The 26,958-nt window shown below is 49.0% G+C and overlaps 1 protein-coding gene across 1 annotated transcript in view; it reads right to left on the bottom strand.

Moving 5' to 3' along the window:
* The window catches only part of P3H2 (prolyl 3-hydroxylase 2), a 123,042-nt gene that overhangs the window by 13,967 nt on the left and 82,117 nt on the right, over positions 1-26,958 (bottom strand). Inside the window, exons 2-8 of the mRNA XM_077826386.1 lie at positions 14,600-14,746; positions 12,856-13,045; positions 7,330-7,461; positions 5,154-5,296; positions 3,982-4,071; positions 2,377-2,417; positions 751-845 (exon numbers count right to left, since the gene is read on the bottom strand). Coding sequence (XP_077682512.1) covers positions 751-845; positions 2,377-2,417; positions 3,982-4,071; positions 5,154-5,296; positions 7,330-7,461; positions 12,856-13,045; positions 14,600-14,746 — 838 coding nt within the window. The remainder of the gene's footprint in view (positions 1-750; positions 846-2,376; positions 2,418-3,981; positions 4,072-5,153; positions 5,297-7,329; positions 7,462-12,855; positions 13,046-14,599; positions 14,747-26,958) is intronic.

Raw genomic sequence — 26,958 nt, 5'->3', positions numbered from 1 at the left:
TGGAATTTGGCAAGAGCACACCTGATTTCAAAATCATCCGAGGGAAAAGCTCAGCTCTTAGTATAATAATTGATGGCTAGTCTCTCTGACTGGGAAACAATCACTGAACCAGTTGAAACCCCTGCAGATAATGTGCCTACCAGGCGTTAAAAGGAAATAACTTGAACTAAGCCAAGATATGAAATTGTAGGAGAACAAGGAGAACAAATATGCAGTGTTCACTGGAATCAGAGGATAGGCCTAGGGCTGCTAGCAAAGTGGTGGGGGCTGGGAATTCCCCCAAAAGTCTAATGCTTCACTGTCACTCAGCGTGCGACTTCGGGCGACAGGGAAAATACTCGCCTCCAGGGGTAACGTGTGAGGATTAACAGCCGGACCATGTTTGGAAGGTGAAAGGTGCCACAGAGCACTAAGGGTACACAGTGCTCAGGATCAGTATAAATCACAACACGGGAACTGCCATTTCAGAGCAGCACCTAATCCAGTCTCCTATCTCCAAATTCTGAGCTCAGTGGAGAGCACTCAGCAGCTTGCAGAATTAGGCCCTAATTGCAGGGCAACATGATGGCAAAAGCAATAGGTCCCTCGCTTTGGCAGCGTCACGCAGGGTTGTAACAAACAGAACTGCAAATCCCACAGCTGACACTAGGATGTGACTCCATGGCTTCATCCCCTCTAGCAACAGAATACGTGTCTTCATGGCTCACAGAAAGCCTCTGGTCTGGGTGGAGACCCTTGGCGCAGACTTACCCTCCCGCAGCTCTCGATCCATTTTGGGTGCAGGCTTCTTTTCCAGAGACAGTGCGGGACCATCTGCCAGCTCACTGTTAACACCCGAGGGGACTCTGGGGAGCAGGAGAGAAGAGGAAAAGCCATGAGTTTTCAGTGGGTTTCAGATTCTGGGAATGCTGCTTTTTTTGCAGCCACCAGAAAAATCAGTAACACACACACACACGCACACAGGAAAGGAAAGGAAAGGAAAGGAAAGGAGGCGCTGTTCAAAACAGAGTAGGGATTTGGGGTGCTCAACCTGAGACATCTTCAAAAAAAGAGACCAGATTTTTTTTGGCAGGGCATAATTCTGCACTTGCTGGAAACTGGACCCCTTTATGGTGTCTGGGCCCCTAAAATCATGAGTCATTTTGAAAACGCTGGCCTCAGTGTTTGTATGTTGGTTGCACGATCTTGACGTCTAAACCGGTACCACCAGAAACTAGCACTTGAGGAAAAGAACAGCATGGCAGACATGTTTAATAATTCAAATATCCAGTGCTGTCCTATAACAGCACAGCTCCTAGCGAACCACGGGATTGCCCCCGGGGTCATGGGTCACAATCCATTCAAACTACCTTTTTAAAACAAAAACCAAACCTTTGGGGTAGTATTTTGTGCTTTTGAAAGGTACCACCAAATAGTCACACCAAAGAGACTGAAGCTCCCCAGAGCAGGTTCCTTAGGTTTATGAGCAGCAGCCGTGCATGGGATACCTAGGGAGGTGGTGGAATCTCCTTCTGTGGGGGTTTTTAAGGTCAGGCTTGACAAAGCCCTGGCTGGGATGATTTAGTTGGGGGTTGGTCCTGCTTTGAGCAGGGGGTTGGACTAGATGACCTCCTGAGGTCCCTTCCAACCCTGATCTTCTATGATTCTATGCCATATTGCCTCATCAGTGGAGCTTATCTGTGACCCAGAGGCACTGCAGGGATACATGTGCAGCCCCGCACCCTGCTCTATGCACCCATCAGGTCTCACAAGCTAAACACACTAGGACCTCCCAGGAACACCTCCATGCTGCAGGAAGGCTATGAGTGCTTCCACAGGTGATGCTCTCCCCTCTGAAGGAGTCCGGCCGCCCATGGCCCAGCATGGAGGTGAGGTGCTATCCTTTGCATGAGATGCGAGCGTCTCAGAACCCTGTGTCTAAGGAGAGCAGCATGTTCTCCACACTCACACACAGCACTGGGGCTGAGGAGATCCAGGTTCTAGCTCTTGGCTGGTTGGGTAGCCTTGGTCAAGTCACTTGGGCACTCCGTGTCTCAGTTTCCCCATCAGTAAAACCTGGCTAACACTGTTTCCCTACTAGATCGGGGTGTTGGGAGGTTTAATTCATGAATGTTTGTGAGACACTCAGATAAAACCATGATGGGTGCTACAGAAAGGTCTGTAACTAGATGGAAAAGGGACCCATCATTTCCACTGAGTTACTGAGCTTGCTGGGCTATGTGGAGTTCAGGACTGGAAACATCAGGTACCGCTTCGGCTCTCTTCAGCAAACGGACTGGACTCTCGATCGCAGCAGCGGCCATTTTAAAACCCTGTGCTCATTCCTGCGAAACCTTCAGTTCAGAAAACAAGGTTGTGCCTTTGTCAGGGACTTACCTGTGCTCGTCCTGACGGGCACCGGAGCGGCTCCAGTAGGTCTGCAACAAGAGAGGGGGGTGGGTTCTTTACACGGAATGATCAAAGTGACCCACGAAAACAATTCGGGAGGAAAAACAAAACACTGGAGTTTTTAAACACTGGAGATGGGAATGCAGAAAAACCAGCTTCCTGGGAACGCGCAGGTGATGTCTGTGCTGGCGTGGCCCAGGGAGCACGTTTACACTCCCCTTCTCGGACTGTCTCTGCAGTGGTCTCTCTGCCTTACACACGCGCACACGCTTTTCTCCATCCAGCGATGCCAAACCACAGGCAGTGGGGCTTGTGTTGCAACTTGCTGATCTCAACGGGAAGGGCAAGCAACAAACCAGACTATGTTAGCAGCTCTGACCTACTTCACGGCACCCTAGAGATGGGGCCGAGATGTGAACTTCAGCATTCCCCTAGTCTAGCCATGTTCAGAGTCCAGGCATTACAGAGACAAGCCATGCTATGTTTCAGAGTAACAGCCGTGTTAGTCTGTATTCGCAAAAAGAACAGGAGTACTTGTGGCACCTTAGAGACTAACCAATTTATTTGAGCATAAGCTTTCGTGAGCTATGTATTTTTTCATGCTTTGTGTGTATATAAAAAGATCTTCTACGCTTTCCACAGTATGCATCCGATGAAGCGAGCTGTAGCTCCCGAAAGCTTAAGCTCAAATAAATTGGTTAGTCTCTAAGGTGCCACAAGCCATGCTATGAAGTCTACATCGACATTCAAACTGCTCCGAGAGAGTTCAGATCCTTGTATCTCTATCAGGACCATCCCTTCTCCCCACATGTGAGGGAAAGGTACACAGGTCACACAGGGTCAGCAAATGGCACAAAGCCCACGTAACGGCTGTGGCATTGGTTTTCCCAAAGAAAAGGTGATGCAGAAGGGAAAGGAGTGAAGAATCTGCATGCATATTCCACTCTGCACTTCCACATGGGTGGAGTCATGGGTGCATGGCTTTGGAGCACTGTCGCAGTCCAGTGGCATTCAGGATGTTCTCTAATCTGCAAATCCATTACTTCAGTTGCTTACAAAGGATGGTCCAATGGCTAACACACTGGCCTGGGGCCCATGTTCAATTCTCTACTCTGCCACAGCCTTCCTGTGCACCCTTGGGCAAGTTACTTAGCCTCTCTGTGTCTGCCTCAGTTTCCCCAACAGCAAAACATGGCTAACATGACTTCCCCAGTAGACAAGAATGCTGGGAGGTTTAGTTCTTTAACTAAGTGCTTCACAGATGACAAAACCATGATGAGCGTCACTGAAAGGTCTGTAACTAGACTGAAAAGGGGCCCATATTAAAGAATGTGAGACAGCCAGCTATTACAGTGACAGGGGTCTAACAGGTGGGGTCTGTCTCTGTTACACACTGGTAACACCTGTATGGCTTGTCAGGCCAATACATTCTTCTGGACTTAAACGGACGTTGATAGACTGCTTTGAGACATACCTCATCCCTCACTTCACATGCTTGGCCTTGCTAATGGGGACAGAAAACCAGACTGAAATCAGGCGGCAAAGTTTGGAACTAACAAACTGCAATGGCAAGGAAGAGCTACATGTCGTTACCGGCTCAGTGTATGCGAATCCCAGGCCAGTTGCTCCCATCTGCAAGAGGTCAGACTCCAGCTTATGACGCCTCAGAAACTTGGCAGCCTCCTGCAATAGCCGAGGGAAGGGAGAAGGAAGCGTGAGGCTGGTCAGGGCATGAGCCTCCAATTCAGGATTCCTGCATGACCGCGGGCGATTCACTGAGGCAACAAGTGCAGACAGTTGCCACAGCGATGGAAGGGGTTTTCCGTAGCTGGAGGAACCGCCCCAGCCCCCGAGAGGCAGTACCAAGGCTGCTGGAAGAAACGACCAAACGGCGTCTACACTGGGGTTTACGTCTGCCAAACGAGGTCTCTCAGAGGTGTGAATTTTTCATACCCCTAAGCAAAGAAGCTAGGTCAACCTAAATTTTAGGTGTAGACCAGGGCTCAGGTTCTCTGCACCCCTCCTTCCCCTCTGTACACGGGCATAACAGCCCTGCCCTACTGCAGAGGGTTGCTGTGAGGCTAAATTCCTTACCGATTGTGGGGCACTATGCAAATCGGAGCCAGATAAGTATCTAAGATACATCCAGCTCTGGCAGGAGGAGACGTCTCTCAGGGCTGTGACGGGAACATTCTCCAGCATGGGAAAGGGACCCACTATGGGAAAATTATCGCTAGAAAGACATTTCCTCCAGTGGTGACTCAATAAGTCCTGTTTCGTCATCTGACACAAGGCTAATCCCCACCCCACTTACTGCAGAGCTGTTCCCTGCAGAACAGTTTGGAGTGCTTTGCCCAGTCTAGCTTTAAATGACTCAAGCGGTAAGACTGGCTTTCACCACTTCCCCAGTTGACTAACAGCCGGGACTGTCTGGAGTTCTCCGGATGCTCCTTACCCTATTTCATCACACTGCTCCTACTCCTGTCCTCCTAAACAATCCCTCTCCCTCCTTGGGCCATACACCTACGTGGGCATCACATCCCCCCTGCTTGGTTGTCATTTGGCTAAAAACGGTCACACCAGCCACTGGCATTAATCCCGAACGTGACCAAGAGAGCCACCTGGCCACAATCCTTTAACCTTTCCTCAACATCGGTGATGGTACTAGGAGATTGCCAAATTGCTGCATCAGTTGAGCTACTTCCAAACAATGCTTCAGTTGTGGTGCCATGCAGGGTAATTTCAATACATTTATGTATTCTTACCTCTCTGGGTTTGATGGTCTCCGGGTCCATAGCCTCTTCCAAAAGGCTCTTGTAATAATCCGCATTCTCCAAGACAGCTTCATCATCCGGGTGGAACAGGAGGTAGGACTTGGCACATTCTAGGGCTTTCATGTACTCGCCAACTGCAAGGGAGCAGAGCAGAGGTTGGGGACGGCATGGAGACTACATGGCATGACCGATCCAGGGGACTCAGAGGTGACAGGTGTGTTGCAGCTAACTAGGAGGAGAGATAAGGAAGAAGCCAGCCAGAGACGGATGGATGAGACTTTTCACTCGTACAGACTTTCACCTGATGGCCCCCAGGCTCATGACAGACATTTATGAATCAGCTCCACCACAGCCCTCTGAAATAGCTCTGTCTTATTGTCTCAATTTTACATAGGGGGAAACCGAGGCACAGAGAAGTTATGTGGCTTTTCCAAGGCCACCCAGCAAATCAGGGGACGGAGCTAGGACAGAAGCCCAGAATCAGCAGCAGACCACAATCCCTGAGAGAAAATAAGGGGGATGGAAATCAGTGAATATGAGAAATGAGCAAGCTCCCAGTTTTAAGTCGGATTTATGATTCTCATGTTGTTTATTGCCACATTTGCTTATTTTCCCCTTCTCGGGCTCTTAGTTTATTCCTCTAGGACACCGATTGTAGGTGCTTTTAATAAACAGACCATTGTCTTATCCTACATGTTGTTTTACTATCGACAATAAGCACAAGTAATTACTTCTATGGTCTTGCCAATGCTCGCGATTTTGTTGCGACTCTCGCGATCTTTGTTGTTTATTTTAGGTTGTTACAGGAGATTCTCAGTTTACCTTTTGTTAAAAGAGAAGTTTATAGCCCTAGCGTTTGCAGTAAAAAAAGCTCAGAAACACAAACTCCAAAGGCTCAGAAACCAAAAAGCCAATGAAAAGATCCCAAAACGTATCATTAAAAAAAGAATCTCATGATTGTTAAGCCAATCTCATGAGTTTGTGGTGGTTGGTTGTGAGTAAATAAGGCTGGTGATGCTGCTTTTTATAAAAGCACTTAGAGCCAGACTTTTTAAAGCTTATTTAGGGGCTAAAGACACAGATAAGCACACAGTGGGATTTTCAACAGTGCGTTGGCATCCAACTCCCCCACCTGGTGCCTATTTAGGCACCTAAATAACCTTTAAAAATATGGCCCTTCACTCTTTGCACTTCATTCAGCTTGGAGAGTAACACTAGGCAGGGCTCTTCCACTCTCAGTTTTTAACTGGATTTATTTTCTGGTTCTCATGCTCTCATAGACTAATGTCAGAAGGGACCATCTATTCTAGTCTGACTTCCTACACACTGCAGCCCACATAACCTCACCCGCTCCTGAAATAGACCCCCAACTTCTGGCTGAGTTACTGAAGCCCTCAAGTCATGGTTTAAAGACTTCAAGTTACAGAGAATCCACCATTTACACTAGTTTAAACCAGCAAGTGACCCACACCCCAGGCTGCAGAGGTCTCTGCCAATCTGACCTGGGGGAAAAGTCCTTCTAGACCCCAAATACGGTGATTGGTTAGACCCTGAACATGTGGGAAAGACCCACCAGGCAGATACCTGGGAAAGAATTCTCTGCAGTAGCTCAGAGCCCTCCCCATCTACTGTCCCATCTCCAGCCAGGGGGGATTTTTGTTACTGGCAGCTGCCAATGGGCCACATGCCATCGTAGGCAGTCTCATCATACCATCCCCTCCATACACTTATCAAGCTCAGTCTGGGAGCCAGTTAGTTTTTTTGCCCCCACTGCTCCCCTTGGGAGGCTGCTCCAGAACTTCACGCCTCTGATGGTTAGAAACCTTTGTCTAATTTTGAGCCTAAACTTGTTGATGGCCAGTTTACGTCCATTTGTTCTTGTGCCCACATTGGCACTTAACTTAAATAACTCCTCTCCCTTCCTGGCATTTATCCCTCTGATGTATTTATAGAGAACAATCAGATCTCCCTATAGACTTTGTTTGGTTAGGCTAAACAAGCCATGCTCTTTGAGTCTCCTTTCATAAGCTAGCCAGTGCCATTACGTTGTGATGGCATACACCCTACAGGAGAATATTTAAATCCCCAACTAAAGCAGTCCCCACTAACCCGAAAAGAGTAACAAAAGCAAGCAAGGGCTGCTAGAAATGGAGAAACACAGCTTTACCTCTGTAATAGGCAAACTGCAAGTAGTCATAATGGAGAGGAAGGTAGTTCTCAATGGGTGATAAACGCCCAGGACGGGTGGCAAGTTCTCGGACACACTCATGTTGACACACCAGGATCTGCATGTAGTGATCTGCAAGGGAGAGAGAGATATGACAATGTCTGTGCTCAGAAGGCTGATGATCAGCTCTTGAGAGATGGACTCAGCTGGGTTTATGGAGAACAACTTTCATGGCACAAGTAGACCAAAGACACAGGGGCCCCATCCTGTAAGCTGCTGAGTATATTCTGAGAAGTCAGTGGGAACATGCTGTCCATGCCCAATATCTGGGCCTTCTGTCATGTTCCTTTCTAACAGGACTCATAACTCAACTCAGGTCTTGAACATCTTGCAAGCACATAGTCTTCAGGCACAGCTTGGTTGCAGGTGTCTGATGTTTTACTCTGTGTTAACTTCCAAGGGTGTTAATTTTGCACACATGGTGAGGAGAGACTGTACTGCAGAAACCACTATTTTGGTCTAAAGCCACAGCAAAGCCACCTCAACATACAATAGGCCTCTTGAGAGATCTTTGCAATGGGAATCAACAGAAGTTGTCAGACTCGGAGGGTCAAAATTCGGAGGGACACCAAGAAGGAGATCAAAGAAACCTGAGATGTGAAAGACTTATGAAGTCATCTAGCCAATTGGGTGAGGAACAGGGTAAGATTGCTCTCTACTACATATTTTCCAGTGGTTTGTTCAAACCATTTTTAAATGGGTCTTGCAACAAGGTTTCCACTGCTTCCTTTTGGAGACTAATCTATAAAATAACAGGCTCTATTCGAAAGTTCTGACTGATGCACAGCCCATAATTTCCTGTGTTCAATTTCCCCCCTTGACAACGGAATATACTTCTTTGGGAGCACTCTTTCAAAAGACTTAAGAACTGGATCTTTGATCCTTTCTCTATTGCAAGAGCAAAACGCACAATACGGGACACATCCCAACTGAGTGACAGTTTGAGATTAATACTGCTGCAAGCCAGGCTGGGAAATTCAATGCAACCATTCAAGCTAAGCCGGACGGAATGTGTACTAATAATATTAAGGGGAGGAATGCTATCGACAGAACCTTTCTGTTCATTGCTTCTTAAAGAGGACACATTTCTCCGGTTAGTTTAACTGAATGGCAAGCATCTGCCATAAACAAGATTTCTAACTGGTGACAGCACACAGTACAAGCCAAAGCGGACATCTGATTCCACTTTGGGACCTTTTCTGCAATGTACTTACAAATCGACTTTGCTTGCTGTGCCTCTGTATGCAATTAAAATCTTTAAGGAACAAACATAGGTTTGAAACAAAACATGAGCTCTGCTACCAGAGCGCTCCCCCGAGCTGCCAAAACACTGGCTTTAGGAATTTGCACTGAAATCAAGTGGAAACTCAAAACAGGCCCCGTCTTGCTCTGGGGATTCAAAGAACTGTTAGCGTGAGTGGACATTTGATTTCCCAGACACACTCTGCATCGTGCACTAAAGAGAGAGTGGGGGAGGGGAAAGCTAAACTTTAAACCTACTGGCAGCATCCTAGATCTGAAGGTTGGCAGCAAATCCTAATATCAATCATCACTGACATACAGTGCTTCCCCTCAATGCTCTCAAAGCGTCCTTCAAAACTTTACGGAGATCGTGCAGGAATCATTACCTGCCACTGAAATGCAGCCACCTCTGGGGAGGAGAGTGGCAGCACCACAAAATAGCTCAGGATAGGGAATGAAACATGGTTTTGGAGAAACTTAAAACCATTTCTCAGTAGCATCAGAATTCCCTCTTTCCACTAAATATAATGAGGCTGGGAACCAGAGACCTGTCAGTAAATTATGGAGTAAGACATCCTGTCATGTATCACTCTCAGTCCTCTGTAGAAAGACAAGTAACAGCAACGGGAGTCTATGTTATTTTGCCAAGCTGCTCCAGTCAAGCTGGTTTCTATGGGTGGCTGGATGGCTCTGGGACTTGGTAATGGGCTATAAACTCTTTCACCTCCTGGTCACAGATTTAAGTCTCAGTGAGAACTGAAAACTTTTCCCATGGGATGGCTGTTCAATAGCCTCTGGGAAGGGAGTTTCTTGGTCATTCTCAAGTTCCCAATGGACAGTATCACAAAAACCATTCACAGCACTGGCTCCAGTAGGCAGCAAGGCCAAGGGCTGAGCTGGTCAAGGACACGGAAGAATCTTCTCAGTCTAGATGAGGTCCCTCCACGTCCATTGTGAGAAACAGGGTGAAGGGAGGTTGCACTGCCCACACTTTATCTGCTCCGGGGCTTCACTCTCCAGAGCTCCAAGCCTAGCACCTTTCACTAACGTCACGGCGACGCTCCTCTTCCTCCCGGTATGACCTGATTCTGTTGCTGCTCTGACTATTCCCCAAATGTCTCCCCCCGCCCAAAACACACGCAATTGCCATCAGAGTGCAAAGCCACTGAACGCAGCAAGAGCAACGTACGTGCACTAAACCAGCACGAGTTTTGCCAACTTTGAATGAGTCCCACCTGCAACTTTGCCAAATGATCTCCCCAAAGGAGGTGATCAAAGCTGTCTGACGCTAGGACTGTCTCCTCGGGACTCACAGCAAAGAACCCTCTGTTTGGAAAGAGGTGGGAACTCAGCAGTGCTGGTCTCTGGGCGCATGCTCCAGGGGCAGGAGGAGCTGCAGATTTTCCTGGTCTCATGCATGATGATGCCCAGGGTTTGGTATAGGTAACCTGAGAGGATGGATGGCAGAGCGGTGTTAGCCTATCACACAGAGACTCTTAGGGCTTATCTGCACACAAAGTGGTACTTTCATTATACCGGTGTAGTTTTAACTATGTTGGTATAGTTAAAGCACTACAAGCCTCCTAGTATGGACAGAGTTACACAGTTATAAAAAGGTGCTTACACTGCGATAGCTTATTCTTGTTTGGAAAGGGGAATAAGATATTCCAGAAGAAGACACCTTTATGCCACTATATCTACACTAGGGTATGTACTGGTGTATCTACATTGGCTGGGGTTGGGAGTGGGGAATGACATCCCTAACTGACATACAGGTATGAAATTTACCTGCAGATCAGGCCTTTGAAAACTTCTCTTTTTTCTTGCATGAGTAAATATTAAAAAAACAAACAAACAATCTGCTGTCTCGTTCCAAAAACGATCAATCGATAGATCATCAGGCAAAGAGTCTTCCCTCTTGTTGTGCTCATGGTTTCCCATCTCATTGCTCTCAGTTAGGCTCTCGACTTTGTACTAGCAAATGAGTTTTGACACAAATAAAAACTAATCTGCATTTGAATGGAAATATTTTCCATAGCAGCAGAAGAAAAACAATCCCCCCAAAACCATGCATCAGCTCTCAGAGCTGACAGGCCAACTGCAGATATATGAGACTTCTGAGGCCAAGTGGGCTCAAATGTATTGTTATGCTTTCCCTTACTGCTAATTACAGGCAATTAAGTTTATGGAGAGAGGGCTCCCACTTAACCCTGCCTTGCTCAAGGCCACACATGCAAATCAAAGGACAGTAGAGCAGCAGTGTTCAATTCCCTGCACAGGTTTCTAATCTCTAGTAATTCTTTGCCGCTTCCGCATTATTCTAGCAACTATCCTATTTTTTTTCGTCTGTGTCCCCGGCCTTTTCAGACAATGAGCTGTTCAGAATACGACCTGGCAAAATCCTTTCCTCCCTACCTAACTAATGAAAACAAGGGATGAAGTGTGCTGGGCCTGTCTATCATTCCTGCCCATCCCGGGACCCAGCTGTGCAGCCCTCCCAATCTCAGGAAGTCTAGGCAGCTGGAAGGTACGATGCTCATGTTGGTAAAAGTACAGGACTGGGAGCTAGGAGTTCTGTGTTCCATTCTTGACTCTGCCAATGACTCGCTGACTGATCACGGGCAAGCTGCTTTCTCTCTGTGCCCCCGTTTCCCCCTCTTTATAAACAGGGTGGTAATTCCTCTCCCCAGGGTGCTATGCAACGTTTGCACAATGCTTTTAGATCCCTCAGCTGGAAAGAGCTATAGAAGGGCAATGTCGAGCTGTTATCACTCACTGGGTTGTGAACACATTATCCTGACACAGGGGCCTCGTTGCTCCCAACTGCAGGCTCCTGCGTGCCAGACTTTGGAGCAGGTCAGCAAGTGCACAATTGGCAGAATCTGGATTCCTGACGTTTGGGGGTTTTGGTTCAGCCTGTCACAGTGACAGGGACCAGTCGTGAAATTCAGATGCAGACTCATCATGGACTTCAGGGATAAAGTTGGACCCCTGCATGCACAGGTTCAGAAACAGCCTTCCAAACAGTATTTGGTGGGCACGAAACCTAGCTAGTTTTAAGACGGAGCATGCTAAGTTTATGAATGAGGTCATATGACAGGGCTGCCTACAACGGCAGGGCACTGGACTCTATGACTAGGGCCCTACCAAAGTTACCATGAAAAACACGTCACGGCCCATGAAATCTGGTCTCCCTTCATGAAATCTGGCCTTTTCTGTGCTTTTACCCTATACTTTACAGATTTCATGGGAGAGACCAGCGTTTCTCAAACTGGGGGTCCTGACCCAAAAGGGGGCTGCGGGGGGTGGGGGGAGCCACAAGGTTATATTAGTGGGGGTCGCAGTATTACCACCCTTACTTCTCCACTGGCTTCAGAGCTGGGCGGCCAGAGCGTGGCAGCTGCTGACCCAGGGCCCAGCTCTGCAGACAGCAGCTCAGAAGTAAGGGTGGCAATACCGTACCGTGCCATCCTTCCTTCGGCGCTGCCGATGGCTCTGCCTTCAGAGCTGGGCTCCCGGCCAGCAGCCACCGCTCCCAGCACCGCCCCCAGCAACAGCGCAGAAGGAAGGGTAGCACTCCTGCAACCCACCCCCCGACAATAACCTTGCGACCACCCCACAACTTCCTTTTGGACCAGGACCCCTACAATTACAACACCATGAAATTTCAGATTCAAACAGCTGAAATAAGGACATTTAAAAAATCATAAATCGTATGACCGTGAAATTGACAGGGCCCTAGCTATGATCCAGGAGGTTTCTTCAGCCCTGTGTCCTTATGCACATTGTTCTAGACCCCTTAGCATCTTCAAAACACTTTACACACAGCTAGCTAGTGCGCGGCCATGCAGCACGCTGGTAAGGCAGATGTTAACGTCCCCCTTTGGTGGAGGGGAAAATGGAGGCAGAGAGGTGGAGGTCCTGATTTTCAGAAGCGCTGAGCACCCATAACACCAACTGTAATCAATGAAAACTGCAGGTGCTCAGCACCTCTGAACGTGAGCCCCAAGCCCACTGAAGGAGATGGTTTTCAATTCAGGATTAAAAGGAGGAGTCCCTGGGTCCCAGCTGGCTTCACAGTTCAGCGCTGCCGGTTATTGAAGGGAAGCCGCTTTGCCAAATTCAGCAACGGTGTGAAAGTTTATAGTTAAAAACACCCCAGGAGCCAAGGCACATACATGTCCTGCGTCTTAAAGGGACTTGGGGATTGGTTAGAGACCTCACCTGCAATTGCTTCATAGAGGTCAGCTTTATACTCCAAGTACTCGTACTCCTCGAACCGCTGAGGCCCCTCGCACATGACCCGGCACTCCACATCTGCGGTGTAGTAGCCCCGCAGCGCTCGCTCCAAGGACTCGATGGCCAGCACGTATTCTTCTTGATCATAGTGCTTCACCCCTGCACTGTAGTTCTCCTGCAAAGAAGCCCGACAGGCTCATTAGGCAGCTGGGAACCAGGCCCAAACATGTACAGACACAGGCCACGTGCCCGGCAGTGAGGCCCAAAGATTTACAAGGGTATAGGCACTCCCGTGCTCAGCATCGCCACCCACGCCTACCAGATTTAGGAGCCTAAGTCTCGTTTTCAAAAAGGATTTAGGCACTCTGGAGCCTGAACAGCCTTGACTGTCAAAGGGATTTAGGCTCCCAAATGCCTAACCCCCTTTTGAAAGTAAGACTTGGGCTCCTAAATCAGGTAGGTGCTGTAACGCTGGGATTAAATCAGTGCCTATGTGGCACACTGGTCTAAAAGAGAATCCTGTAGAACTGCACATTATGCTGAATGAACAGTGATGTTTGCTTAACGAACCTCCTGTGTGTAAATTCTCCAGAGCGCTACAAAATCATTAACCAGTGACTGCGATGAGCCCAGTTTTTGGGTTCATTTTGGTTGCTTCACAAAGCAGTTGTAAAGCTGGCTGAACCGGCTGGGCACTACCAGATAATATCGGCCATATCCAAGACCTTACTGAGTCAATGGGAGTTTTTCCATTGTCTTCAATGGGCTTTGGATCATGCTCATGGACCTGACATAACACCGGTACCTCTCCCAGCATTGGCATAGCTGGGAAGAGAGAGACACCTATGCTCTGGATCAGTCCGGGAATGAAGATGGCTTAAATCCCCCTTTGTCACCCCCACCTCACCCACACCATCCTGTGCTGGGTACATCTCAGGGCGTCTGGAGAATCCAGCCCCCATGTAAATGCGAGAGAGCCATTTACTGAGCCGTCCGTCAAACCAGGCCATTGCGGATACTGAAAGCAGTCAGCGTGTGAGTCAGCAGCTCCTCTACAGAGAGGACAGGTTGGAGGGTTGCGTCACCGGGCATACGACAGGGGATACGTATAACCGAGGATGTGCAGTCAGCTCCAAGAGGACACGGATCCGAAAACAAAAGGGAATTCTGACAGATTTGTTTTCCAGTTGAACCTTCACGACCAGAGAACACTGGCATGTCCACTGCCAGCCAGAGCTTAGTCCTCAGAATTGCACATTTGATGCATTGCCTTGGATGTACATGGATAAAACAGGTGGGTGAATAAGTGCCCTGGCTAAATGCATATGGCTGGACTACAGTGAAAATACAGGTGCACAGATGCCTGAATGGAAGTGTAAATGAATGCAAAATGACCATGCTACCAAGTCTATGTTTACTGACGTAAATCAGAGACACTGTGGTTATCTCTTGGCTATGCACAGGGTAATGGCGCAGCCAGGCAGATGCTAATGGGGTGGGAATTGACAAATGCTGCCTTTCTAATGCCCAGCATAGACATGGCCAAAGGCTCACACATCGATATTCTCTAGCTAGCACGAGCTCACGTCACAGCATTGTATACGCCATCCAACCGAGCTTGGCCAGTAGCCTGTGTTACCTTCCTCCAGGCCCAAAACTCTTCCCCAAGCTGGCTGACACTTGACTTACGTGTTCAGCTCAGTGGACAGAGCTGGTTTCCCAAACTCACCATGTGCGGCTTGGCCTCTCGATCAACCAGATGGACCTTCCCAGCCATGGTTTTGTAGTTCTCAATGTCCTGCTGCATTTCCATGTGCTCAGGGTTTGCCACGAAGAAGGTGTGAGCTGCATCTGCTGCCTCCTCCAGCTGGTTCAGCTAAAACAAGGGAAGAAACAGGCAGCTGGTAAGTGCCCTGCTAACCCAAGCCAGAACCGCCCTCCGTATGAAGGCACCACACTCAAGATTTCTTTCGCCACCTACCACTGCTCAGCATTCCGGGGGCATTTGGGACCAAGCTACCACTGCCGCTGAACACAGGGAGCAAATCCTGCCGTTTCGTCTGTCCTAAGGGTGCATCAATGTCCAAAAGCAGGGACAGGGAAGGGACCAGCAGCAAACGAGATCACCATTGAGTGATAGGCGAAATCAAGGAAAAACTGAGCATGCAGAATGAAGGAAGTGATTTCAATGCCAGAGCCAGCCTGGTGCAGGGCAGTTAGAAGATAGGGAGTCTGTTCCCGCCTGCCTGCGTGACCTTGGGCAAGTCACTTTGCTTCTCTGCGACTCAGTTTCCACAAGTGTACTATGGGATAGCAGCTCCTTCAGAGGTGGGTACAGGCACAGAGCAGAAATAACTGCTGCTTGGAGCCAGTAAATACACACAGCCTGGTGCCAAGACTGGCTATGCGTAAACCATTGTTGCCACGTTTGCCCTGACACATCACGGAACACAAACCCTAGTGCAGTGGTCCTCAAAGCTGGTCTGCCCCTTGTTCAGGGAAAGCCCCTGGCGCGCTGGAGCGGTTTGTTTACCCGCCACATCCGCAGGTTCGGCCGATCGCGGCTCCCAGTTGCCGCGGTTCGCCGCTCCAGGCCAATGTGGGCTGCGGGAAGTGGCGTGGGCCAAGGGACATACTGGCCGCCACTTCCTGCGGCCTCCACTGGCCTGGAGCGGCGAACCGCGGCCACTGGGAGCTGTGATCAGCCGAACCTGCAGATGTGGCAGGTAAACAAACCGGTCCGGCGTGCCAGGGGCTTTCCCTGAACAAGCGGTGGACCGGCTTTGAGGACCACTGCTCTAGGGGACGTGTGGAAGAAATCTGGGCGGGTCGGGGGGGGGGAAGCATGAAAGACCAGCCACCCCTCCCATTCTAGACCCCTCTAAACTCTCTGACCTGAATCCCCATGGAAGCCCCGCACTGGGAGGGAACATCCTGCAGTGAAAGTACCCTACCCATCTGCTTTTCCTGCAGTCAGACCCAGGGCTCCAGGCTCTCCTTGGCTTGCACAGGCGACCATGGAGCCCTTGCCAGGCTATTTTATATTGCAAACAGGCAGATTCTGCTGTCAATCACACCGATGTCATCTGCAGTTAATCCCACTGAGCTAAATTACTCCAGATTTACACTGGTGTAACTGCTATCAGATGCTGGCCCTGCACTGGTCAAGGCCTCCTACACATGTAGAGAGTCCAGCCCTGTGCACACCAGCTGCAGCTGCGGGATCTGCAGGGAAAGAGACAGATGTGGTAAAACATCTGCCTGCTGACAGCCATACACACCATCATGGGGAGAGAAAAGGATAGGAGACAGCTTCACTGGCTGAGGCCCCTGCCCCCAAAATTAATCACAGCACCATAGAGGAAGAGCTGGTGCAGTTCGGGAGCCAGCTCTCCATGGGTGCCCAAGGGCTGTCCAAGCTGAAGGCTGGTTACTAATTGTGCTAGACTCTCAGGGCCTGGTTCTCCTCCCACGGCAGGGGGCGGATGCCCGCCAGAGGCCTACCCAGCACGGAAATCCCACTTAACCCTGGCGGTGGTTTCACCGACGCTCCCTCATGTCTCCGCTCCCTCACATCCGACTCAGTAAATGGTGGGGGCCCACGGTTGAGGAAGTAGATTGCAGCGAGGGAGAGGAGCAGGGTGGACCTAGCCCCAGCCTGCCCTTATTGCACCAGTCTCAGCGCGGGGGAGGAGGGGACGCACACCGGGAAAGCTTGTGGCGGCCACTGGATATTCTGTCTGAGTCAACCAGAAAGCCCCCCGGGGATTCCCACCTCTGCACCCCCCTCCTCAGCAATGGGGCCTGTAGCTTCCAGCCCGAAACCTTTGTAACGATCAGCCTCCGCCGATCAAAGCCACTCGGCACAGACAGCTCATAATGGCACAAGGGTCTCTGCCCTCAACGAGCGGAGGAGTCGTCACACCGGGGACCGCGCCTAACTGATGGGGGGGGGTCGGCGGGGGCACAAGGGAGCAGTGCGATGGTCCGAGAAGTGTTGTACGCAGCAGGCCCAGCACCCCAGCCGCCAGGCCACTGCCTGTGGTTTTCAGGCATCCCGGGAGAGGTGAGTTAGGAGGAGAGATTTCCCAGGCACACTGCCCTGCCGCCATGATCGGACATTGTCTCCCTGAAATGCCTCCTGCCTGCGTACGGCACTAGGAAGCAGATTCCAGCCACACTTGTGCACATGTGGGAAATTCAGTCTCAGTTACAACGATTTGACAGAGACCGAGCACGCCAGCCTTCCTCCCAGAGGGACCACAAAGCCTGGCCGGCTCCCGGAGGATGTTACTCACCCGGCAGAGAACAAGAGACCGTGCTGGACGCTGGCCAGTTCAAAGCCGCACACAGTGTCACAGCACAGCATGACCGAGGGTAAAGTGCTGTAGGGCTGCGAACACGAACCGCGTGCCACTTGGCCAGCACCGCGGGTTGTTGGTAAACCACACTGGTTTGTTTGCTTTGGTCCTGTCTGCTGCTCAGATTCCCAGACCAGACAATTGGCAAGGGGGTCCTTCCATTTGTTGCCTTCTTTCTTAGTCTACGCTGTGGCTCAAGATGTAGGTCACAACGAAGTAGCACACCCTGACTCAGCAGGTCGTCTGCCCAGCACACGGCTGGACCAGCTTGCACCGGTCGGACTTTGATTTGCGTGACCGGTCACACTTTATATTACGGTTCCATTTAGCAACAGTCGATGCAGGGTTAGCACATGACTGACAGATGTTTCAACAAATGATAACGCAATTGTCAGCATGTCTGCCTGGTCTATAGGTTGCTTGTGACATGGGTTATGGGAATTTATAGCACTTCTACAGGGGTTCAGACCCCTCTTTAACATGTACTATTTGTGTCTAACAGCTATCAATCCTTTCTAAACCATTCGTCAATGGAACCTAAATAATAATTGTGACCATTTTATGTACAGACACTCCCACCCCTCATAAAGTTTGCCCTGACAACTCTCCTGTGAGTATCATCAGCTACATTTTATCCACTGGGGAGCGCAGATATGCAGAGGTTAAGGCCCAGATTCGTAAAGGGAATTAGGCACCTAAGTTTCACTGATTTCAAATGGTGCCTAATTCCCCTTTCAGGAGCTGGGCCTAAGTGACTTGCCAAAGGCCGTGCAGGAAGAATGTGGCAGAGCTCCAAGTTCCCAGCCTGGTGCCCTAACCGCAGGACACTCTTGTCTCTGCATTTCGCTCACCGTTTCTGCACATTTCTTACCCCTTTCCTCCATCCGTTTACAGCACGTTCCAGCCAGTCCCTGAGGAACACGCTGTTCTGCTAGTGGTGAGAGTAACACTAGCGCAATGCACCGAGGAGAGGGGTGAGAGTAACGGACGTGCCACACGGGCCAGCGGGCAGCAGGGCGTTATCTCGGAGCAGACTGTTTACGCCCTATGGGGAATTGACAGTTTTGCATCAAAGGCTTGTCAAAATGCAGCCGTGACATTCAAACTGAAAATGTATTTTCATGTCTCATGGCAAAAGAAATCAAAACCCAAACTGCTCGGAGGGAGGGGGAATCTGTGATGCTTTAACTTCACACTGGATGAAAACAGACCCGTTGGCAAGCTGGGACGTGCTCCATTCCACTAGGAAACCAGCCACATATTAAGCAAAGGTCAGCCCGCTCTTGAGCGATGAACACGCAAGAAAAGTCACGTTTTTATGTTCCAAATGCAAAAAAAAAAAAAAAAAAACACCCTCCCCAAACAAAACAACAAAACAAACCAAAAAAAAATGTACTGTGAAATCCCACGAGATATTGATGCTTTGAGGCACAACATTGTCCCAAACTGAACAGGTATGTTTAATCTTAGCCTAGATCATCCCAGGGAAACCTGAAGGCAGGAGACCTCCACATGCAGATCTCCTCTGCTCAGCGCAGAAGCTGCTTCCGTGATACTAGCCCCCATGGCTGGCATCCAGCAGAGGGCTCTCCCCGAGGTCAGGATCTCAGCAGGAGATTGGGAGCAGCGGGGTTATAAAAAAAGGGATGGCCGGAACGCCGCCCCGGGAATTGTGCCGCCCCAACCATGTGCTTGCTTTGCCGGTGCCTAGAGCCGGTCCTGGCTGCCTTATGGCAATTACCTAGAAGGGGTGTCCATCTGGGGCTCTGGTTCTTTTCTTGTGGCTCCCTTCAGCATGGAGACCTGAAGCCATCCCAGCTCTTTGGGATCCCCTGGAGCCTATTGGATTTGGGGACAAAGCAGCAACTCATTCTACAGGCGGAGGGGCAAACTCCGTAAGTTGGTGCTCACTGGTTTTCCCTTCCCTGTCTGGGACTAAGGCTATGTCTGCACAACATGCTGGGAGTGAGGGTCCCCTGCTCGTGTACATGTACGTGAGCATGAAGAGCCATGCAGCTGGTGGAGGGCAGGGAGCTGCAGCGGACGCACGGCTGAGCCTGAAACCGGCGGGTACATACGTATTAGTCCAATTTCAGGCATCATAGAATCACAGAATCTCAGGGTTGGAGGGGCCCTCACGAGGTCATCTAGTCCCACCCCCTGCTCAAAGCGGGACCAATCCCCAACTACATCATCCCAGCCAGGGCTCTGTCAAGTCTGACCTTAAAAACCTCAAAGGAAGGAGATTCCACCACCTCCCTAGGTAACCCATTCCAGTGCTTCATCACGCTCCTAGTGAAAGAGTTTTTCCTAACATCCAACCTAAACTTCCCCCACTGCAACTTGAGACCATTACTCCTTGTTCTGTCATCTGCCACCACTGAGAAGAGTCTAGATCCATCCTCTTTGGAACCCCCTTTCAGGTAGTTGAAAGCAGCTATCAAATCCCCCCTCATTCTTCTCTTCCGCAAACTAAATAATCCCAGTTCCCTCAGCCTCTCCTCATAAGTCATGTGCTCCAGCCCCTTAATCATGTTTGGTGGCCTCCGCTGAACTCTTTCCAATTTTTCCACATCCTTCTTGTAGTGTGGGGCCCCAAACTGGACACAGTACTTCAGATGAGGCCTCACCAATGTCAAATAGAGGGGAATGATCACATCCCTCGATCTGCTGGCAATGCTCCTATGTGTACAGCCCAAAATGCCATTAGCCTTCTTGGCAACAAGGGCACACTATAAACTCATATCCAGCTTCTTGTCCACTGTACCCCCTAGGTCCTTTTCTGCAGAACTGCTGCCTAGCCATTTGGTCCCTAGTCTGTAGCGATGCATTGGATTCTTCCGTCCTAAGTGCAGGACTCTGGACTTGTCCTTGTTCTTGTTGAACCTCATCAGATTTCTTTTGGCCCAATCCTCTAATTTGTCTAGGGCCCTCTGTATCCTATCCCTACCCTCCAGCATATCTATCTCTCCTCCCAGTTTTGTGTCATGGGCAAACTTGCTGAGGGTGCAATCCACGCCGTCCTCCAGATCATTAATGAAGATATTGAACAAAATCGGCCCCAGGACCGACCCTGGGGGCACTCCGCTTGATACCGGCTGCCAACTAGACATGGAGTCATTGATCACTACCCGTTGAGCCCAACAATCTAGCCAGCTTTCTATCCACCTTATAGTGCATTCATCCAGCCCATACTTCTTTAACTTGCTAGCAAGAATGCTGTGGGAGACTGTGTCAAAAGCTTTGCTACTGTCAAGGAACAACACGTCCACTGCTTTCCCCTCATCCACAGAGCCAGTTATCTTGTCATAGAAGGCAATTAGATTAGTCAGGCATGACTTGCCCTTGGCGAATCCATGCTGACTGTTCCTGATCACTTTCCTCTCCTCTAAATGCTTCAGAATTGATTCCTTGAGGACCTGCTCCATGGTTTTTCCAGGGACTGAGGTGAGGCTGACTGGCCTGTAGTTCCCGGATTCCTCCATCTTCCCTTTTTTAAAGATGGGCACTACATTAGCCTTTTTCCAGTCGTCCGGGACTTCCCCCGATCGCCATGAGTTTTCAAAGATAACTACGGTTACATCCACTACTGTGACCCTTGATGCACTTCTATTTATACTCCTGCTCGCTCAATGAGAGCAAGCATGAGCACGCGCACATGAGCAGTGGAATCACACCCCTCACCTGTAGCGTAGAGGTAGCCAGATTGGCATGTCTGCCCAGTAACTAGCCACCTGCAGATGTCCCATGGTAGCTGAATCAGGCTCACGGGGCTCCTACGGTGCAGAGTCTACCCAGCAATGAAACAGCCCCACAGCCCAAGCCCTGCACATGAGTTAGCTGGCACAGGCCAGCCCCGGGCTTTTCCTTGCTGTGTAGACAGACCCTCAGTGGTAACTGGGCTTGGCTACAGCTGGCCAGATGGTGCACACAGCTGTCCTCTGCCTAGCACTGCTGCAGTGCTCAGGACTCCTGGCTTTAGAGAGGGCTTGTTCCCGGTACGTTACCAGAACAGCACTGTAAAGAAGCCCCGTGTTTATGTTTAATGCTGCTTTGAGCAGGCATGGCCTGGAGCGGAGTAAGAGTGGCAGCCTTGGAATTCAGCTAGAGCAGAAGAATTCCTCTGGAAGCAGCAGGCCCGGCTGAGTGGCTGCAAACCTGTTCCCATTCGGAAACTGGAGCTGGCTGCCAGGGCTCATAAAAGAGGCCAGTTGTTTAACTAGCAGAGCGACACCTCCCCTTGCACTGTATGCACGGTTCAGTGGGGCTTGGGAAAATACAAGGCTCGATGAGGATGTATATTTTTGTTCTGAGGCAGCTTTTTTAGGCTCAAACTCTACACCCTGGGTCTGAGCCCTGGGTTAAAGTGATTTATGTGTAGATGGAAGGGGGGTTAGGGTTGAACCCGAGTTCGAACCCTGGGCTTACATTGCAGTGTAGACGTACCAGGAGGGTACGAGCCCTGCAAGGCCAAGTCAGCTGACGGAGCCTCAGGTTTTTTAATCACAGTGAAGACATGCCCTAAGGGACTTAGCCTGGGGGCACAGAAATCAATTGCAGAGCTCGGAACAGAAACCGTGTCTTTACTGTCACTCCCTTACCTTCCCTGGGTGGCATGTGGAAGGGACGCTACAGATCACGTGGAGGCTGAGATACAAACTTGGGAGAAAACAACTTTCTTCCAGTGGCTGGAATCCTACAGCAGGTGTCCCCCCCAGTTGCCTTCAGAATCCTCCTGGCTCTGTGGCAAATGCTAACATGGAAAAACACTTCAGATGAAGATAGGAATCAACTCTAGTGGCATGCTCCATGAACTTCGCCTATCCTGTCATACTCCTGCTTTTCTCATTGGTAACAATGGGCTGAATCAGCCCTCAAATCAACACAGGCACTTCGCCTGGGAACTGAAGCTCACTGAGATTTCCACCACTGTAGTCAAGTTTCGGACAATAAAACCTCTACACTCTAAGATTTTGTTCTATTGCCCTAACTCAGCCAAAGTCCACTGACTGGTCCAATTCCCAGCAGACCCAGAGCAGGGCTGCCTGAGAAGGAGCATGTGTAATTGCCTTTGAAAAGAAAATGTAAGCCCCAGTCAGAGGGCATGTCAAAACAGGCTCCAGCTTTGTCCTTTGAACAGCAAAGCACCAGGGCACAGCAATGCCCAGAGGAACTTGAACAATTTGTCCTGTGCAAACTTGAGAATATTTTTGGCTTTAACCCTGTAGTTACAACCTGTGCAGGAAACAGAGGCTGGCTTTGCTCTTCCTGCAAAACAATAGCTCTCCCGTTTGTGTATTCAATCCAAACAGAAGAGAAAGTTTGAGTTTACACTACAGCACGAGAGAGAGAGAGAGAGAGAATGAGAATTATGTCTTGCAACTTAGTTGATCAGGTAAATTCTACTTTATCCATTTTACAGATGGGAAAAATAAGGTTCAGGGAAGTAGTGTGATGTGTCCATGGTCATATTATAAATAGGTGTCAATTCTTAGCATTGAACTCAGGAGTCCTAACTCAAAGTCTCCCCTAAACCCTCGCCACAGAGGGTACATCTACCCTGGAATAAAAGACCTGCTGCACAGCTACGGCTGGCCTGGGTAAGCCGCCTTGGGCTCGCGATGCTCGGCTCACAGGGCTAAAAACTGCAGTGTAGACATTCAGGCTCTGGCTGAAGCCAGAGCTCTGGGACCCTCCCGACCACGGGGTCCCAGAGCTCAGGCTCCAGACAGAGACTGAATGTCTACACTGCCATTTTACAGTCTGCAGCCTGAGCCCAGCGAGCCTGAGCAGCTGACCCAGGCCAGCCACGGGTGCCGTACCACAGCATCTCAATGACCTGGTTGTAAGAATGGTTTTAACATGGATTAAACAGCTACTTAATGACAGCAGAGTATCAGGAATCTTGGGGTCCAGTCTGGCTTCTGAGGGGAGTGATCTCTCATGGTCACAGACCCTTCTGTCCCTATCCCTGTCCCGTCTCTTTCCATCCCAACCCCAGATCTCTGTCCCAGGTTTTTCCCCAGCTCTTCATCCTCATCCCTGTGCCGGTCTCCTTGCTCACTCTCGGTCACCCCCACAGGGGCTCCTTGTCTGATCCGTCATATCCCAAAACCCAGCTCCCAGTCTCCCCCACCTCCCGAGGCTCAATCTTCTCCCCCTTCCTTTCTTTCCTTTGCCCAAAGGTAAGGAATTGAGAATACAAGAGAGACAGGCTCCCTGCCCTCAGCTCCAGAGCCAGCACCCTTAGCCACCAGGTTGGAGCATGCTTGGTCACCGTGTGGGATGGTGCATGCATAGTCTGGTCACATGCAGGAGCGGTGAGAGATTGGAGCATGCTCCGTGCAGATGGAAGCTCCAGAGAGTTAGCTGCCAGCATCTGTAAAGTGAGATTTTTTCCAAAGTCTTATAATTTGGCCAAATTTGGGTGCATTTTCGTGAGAACCATAAAAGCCATAATCCTGGCACCAGGGCGACCCTCTCCTCCCCCACCAGCTCTGCTCCAAAGCGTGGGGGCTTTCACTAGCGCTGTTCAGTGAAATGGTTATACGAATGTTTTTAAAGTGGACAAAACATTGTCTTTTCTCATTCTGAGATTTATGCTGAAAAACTGCCCAAACGCACCCACCCGGAGGCACCCGCCTGGAAAACGTCATCCCCAGCGGTTGAAGTTTGGCAAAGTTACAACTGAAAACTGGGTCTTACAGTAAGAAGCATCAGGCAATCTTAACTAGTGACAGTGCTACCAGCTCAGCCTATAATTACAGCAGGTTAATTGGTGACAAGAGGACATTAGAGAAAAAGAAGCAGCTGATCTGAGATTACATCGATGATTGATGTTAAGGAAATCTTTGCACTGTTCAGAGCTATTTACAGTGCAAACTTCAGCCTTGATCTCTCTCATTCTTGTTAACTTTGCAGTCCTTTGCTTCCAAAGGTTGTGTGTTTAATTCTACCAATAAGCTCAATCCAGCTCTCTACAGCACCAGGATGTGAAGCAAAATGCTGTGTGGTGCGACTGCATTGTTCTTGCGCTTGCTGGTACACCTTTCAAAAAGAAATGGGAATAACCCACCAGTAGATCCTGTGATGGTTTCAGCTCTTCCTGGGGAAACTCACCCTTGTGCAGAGGGCTCGAATAATTCCTGAACAATAGAGAAGTCGCACCTAACTCCTCAAAATAGGGTGTAAGCAGTGCTGAGCTCGAGTGCTGGGTGAAACTCAGAACATCTGAGCTCCACCCTTTCAGGGTATCCCCTTCTGTGTTTGCTTCTGAAATATTCAAGTTGCCCTAGAAGCCAAGCAGTGATAAGTTTCTACTTGTCTTGGAGTGTTTAAGTAGAAGCATATATATAAACAAATTCCAAACCAGTAAGCAGTTCTCAGAAGCTAGGGTACAGACGTATTATGAAACATACCGGGGTCTGCTGCCAAATTCCCTCGAGACCCAAGGGAGAGGAAGAATGGTTTAAAGTACAGGACTTGGACTCAGGAGACTTTGGTTCAGTTTCTGGTGCCATCGCAGACTCAGTGTGTAGCCTCAGCAGGTCACAAACTGATGGAGAGCTAAGTCACAAAGTAAAATAGGAATAATAATAAATAATGCTTCTTTCCTCCACCTTTTCTCGGTCTTCTCTACATACAATTTCCCTGGGACAGGGACCCTCTCTTACTAAGCGTATGTAGAGAGTGTGTGTAGCATATGGGAAATCCCATTCTTGACAGTGGACACTATACTATTAACAACAACTACTAGTGGATGGATAAACAGGATCTCAAAAACTATATATTAGAATTGGACCAAGTACAGAGAAGGGCAACAAAAAACTATCAGGGGTGTGAAACAGCTTCTATGTGAGGAGAGATTAATAAGACGGGGGCTGTTCATCTTAGAAAAGAGACGAGTAAGGGGGCATATGATACAGCAAGTGAATAGGGAAGTAGTGTGTTATGTGAAGGCATAAATAAGAACCAAGGGTCACCCAATGCAAACAACAGACACCTGGTTTAAAACTAACAAAAGGAAGTACTTCTTCATACAAAGCACAGTCAACCCATGGAACTCGTTGCCAGGGGATGTCGCGAAGGCCAAAAGTTTAGCTGCGTTCAAAAAGGAATGAGAAGTTCCTGGAGAATAGGTCCATCAATGGCTTTAGCCATGAGAGTCAGGTATGCAACCCCATGTTCTGGGTGTCCCTAAACCTCCAACTGCCAGAAGCCGGATGACAGGGTTGGATCACTCTAAAATGCCCTGTTCCGTTCATTCCCTCTGAACCATTCGGCGCTGGCCACTGTTGGAAAACAAGATCCTGGGGTAGATGAACTCTTGATCTGACCCAGTGTAGCCATTCTTATGTATCAGACCCTTACAGTACAATACATCTTGAATTACACTAACACTCCCGGAATGATGTTGTGGGAATATCTTCAAAGTTTTACATCAAAACCTGTACATTTCAGCTGCAAGGTCACATAAACAGAGCACAGCATCAAGAAATATGCAAGAGCCCCGAAAGACTATCGCGGGGACAGCTCAGCTGTGGCAATGACTAGAGAAGGAAAATGAAGAAAAAAGCGCCTTTTTTGAATTTTGAAAATTTTTCAGCTCAAAACCAAAACTCGTTTCATTTGGTTGGCAAATAGAAAGGTTTCAAAGGAAGTTTGAAAACCTATTTTCATCAAAAAATGTTTAGATGAAAGAATTTCAACCGATTGTAGTTTACACTTCTGCAGGGGGTGGACAAACTGTGGCAAACTACTGAATAAAATATTTGTTCTCTGTTTGTACAGCTCCTGACACAACAGGGTGAAATCCAGACCCTATTATAGTCAGCGGGAGTTTTGCCATTGACTTTAATGGGCAGGATTTCATCCAAAATTAGTGACTTTCGGAAACTTATATGGGAAAGATTTGAACAGGGTAAGGACTGAAGTCAGACTGCAGGATGGACCTCAAGTTAGTACCTGCCTGGTCTTAGCACGATTTATAGTGTCACTTGGCACCTAGAGTGCAGCCAGTTGGTTTACTTCAATAGTGAAAATCCTAGATGGGGAATGACTACCATTGCTCTCAGAGGCTGTATGATAATGTATCAATACAGTATAAACAGCTTGCTCACAATTCACCCTCTTTCTGGTTTTCATTATGAAGCCAATACAGTCTTTCCCCAGCAACCCAATCTAAATCCTTTGCCTTTCTATGATTGCAGGTTAGCAACCAGCAAGGTTTAATACATAATACTCTCTACATTCTTCCCATTTGCTTGGCAACACTGTACCACTAAGGTATCTGGAACACATCTTACACAGAGTATGATATTATCAGCACTTTGGCTGCTGCTTCATTTTTAAAAGGATAACATCATAAAATCATCATGGATGTGTCATGTAATCCCAATCCTGAACGCCCATCTGCAATCAGCTCTGGCTAGCTCAGCTCCATTCCAGGAGAACTGTTTTTAACTTGGACTTGTGCGTAATAATAATTCTGATATGGACTTGGACTCATTTGCATGGTGATAGATCCTAAAAAAAAACCCAGGCTGATCCCAAGTCGCTAAGTGCTGTTCAAATACACACAAAAACACAGTCTCTTCCCCTGCGCAATCTGCAACAAGACTCAACGACAAAGCAATGATGGTCAATAGCTAAAAACTATGACCCTAACCCCGCAATCACTTAGGCATGTACATGACTGTACTCTGGTGAACAGGGCCACGGAGTGCAA

The sequence above is a fragment of the Eretmochelys imbricata genome, chromosome 9 (genome assembly GCF_965152235.1).
Source record: "Eretmochelys imbricata isolate rEreImb1 chromosome 9, rEreImb1.hap1, whole genome shotgun sequence".
NCBI classification, from domain to species: Eukaryota; Metazoa; Chordata; order Testudines; family Cheloniidae; genus Eretmochelys; species Eretmochelys imbricata.
This window is presented reverse-complemented; position numbering and strand designations above follow the sequence as displayed.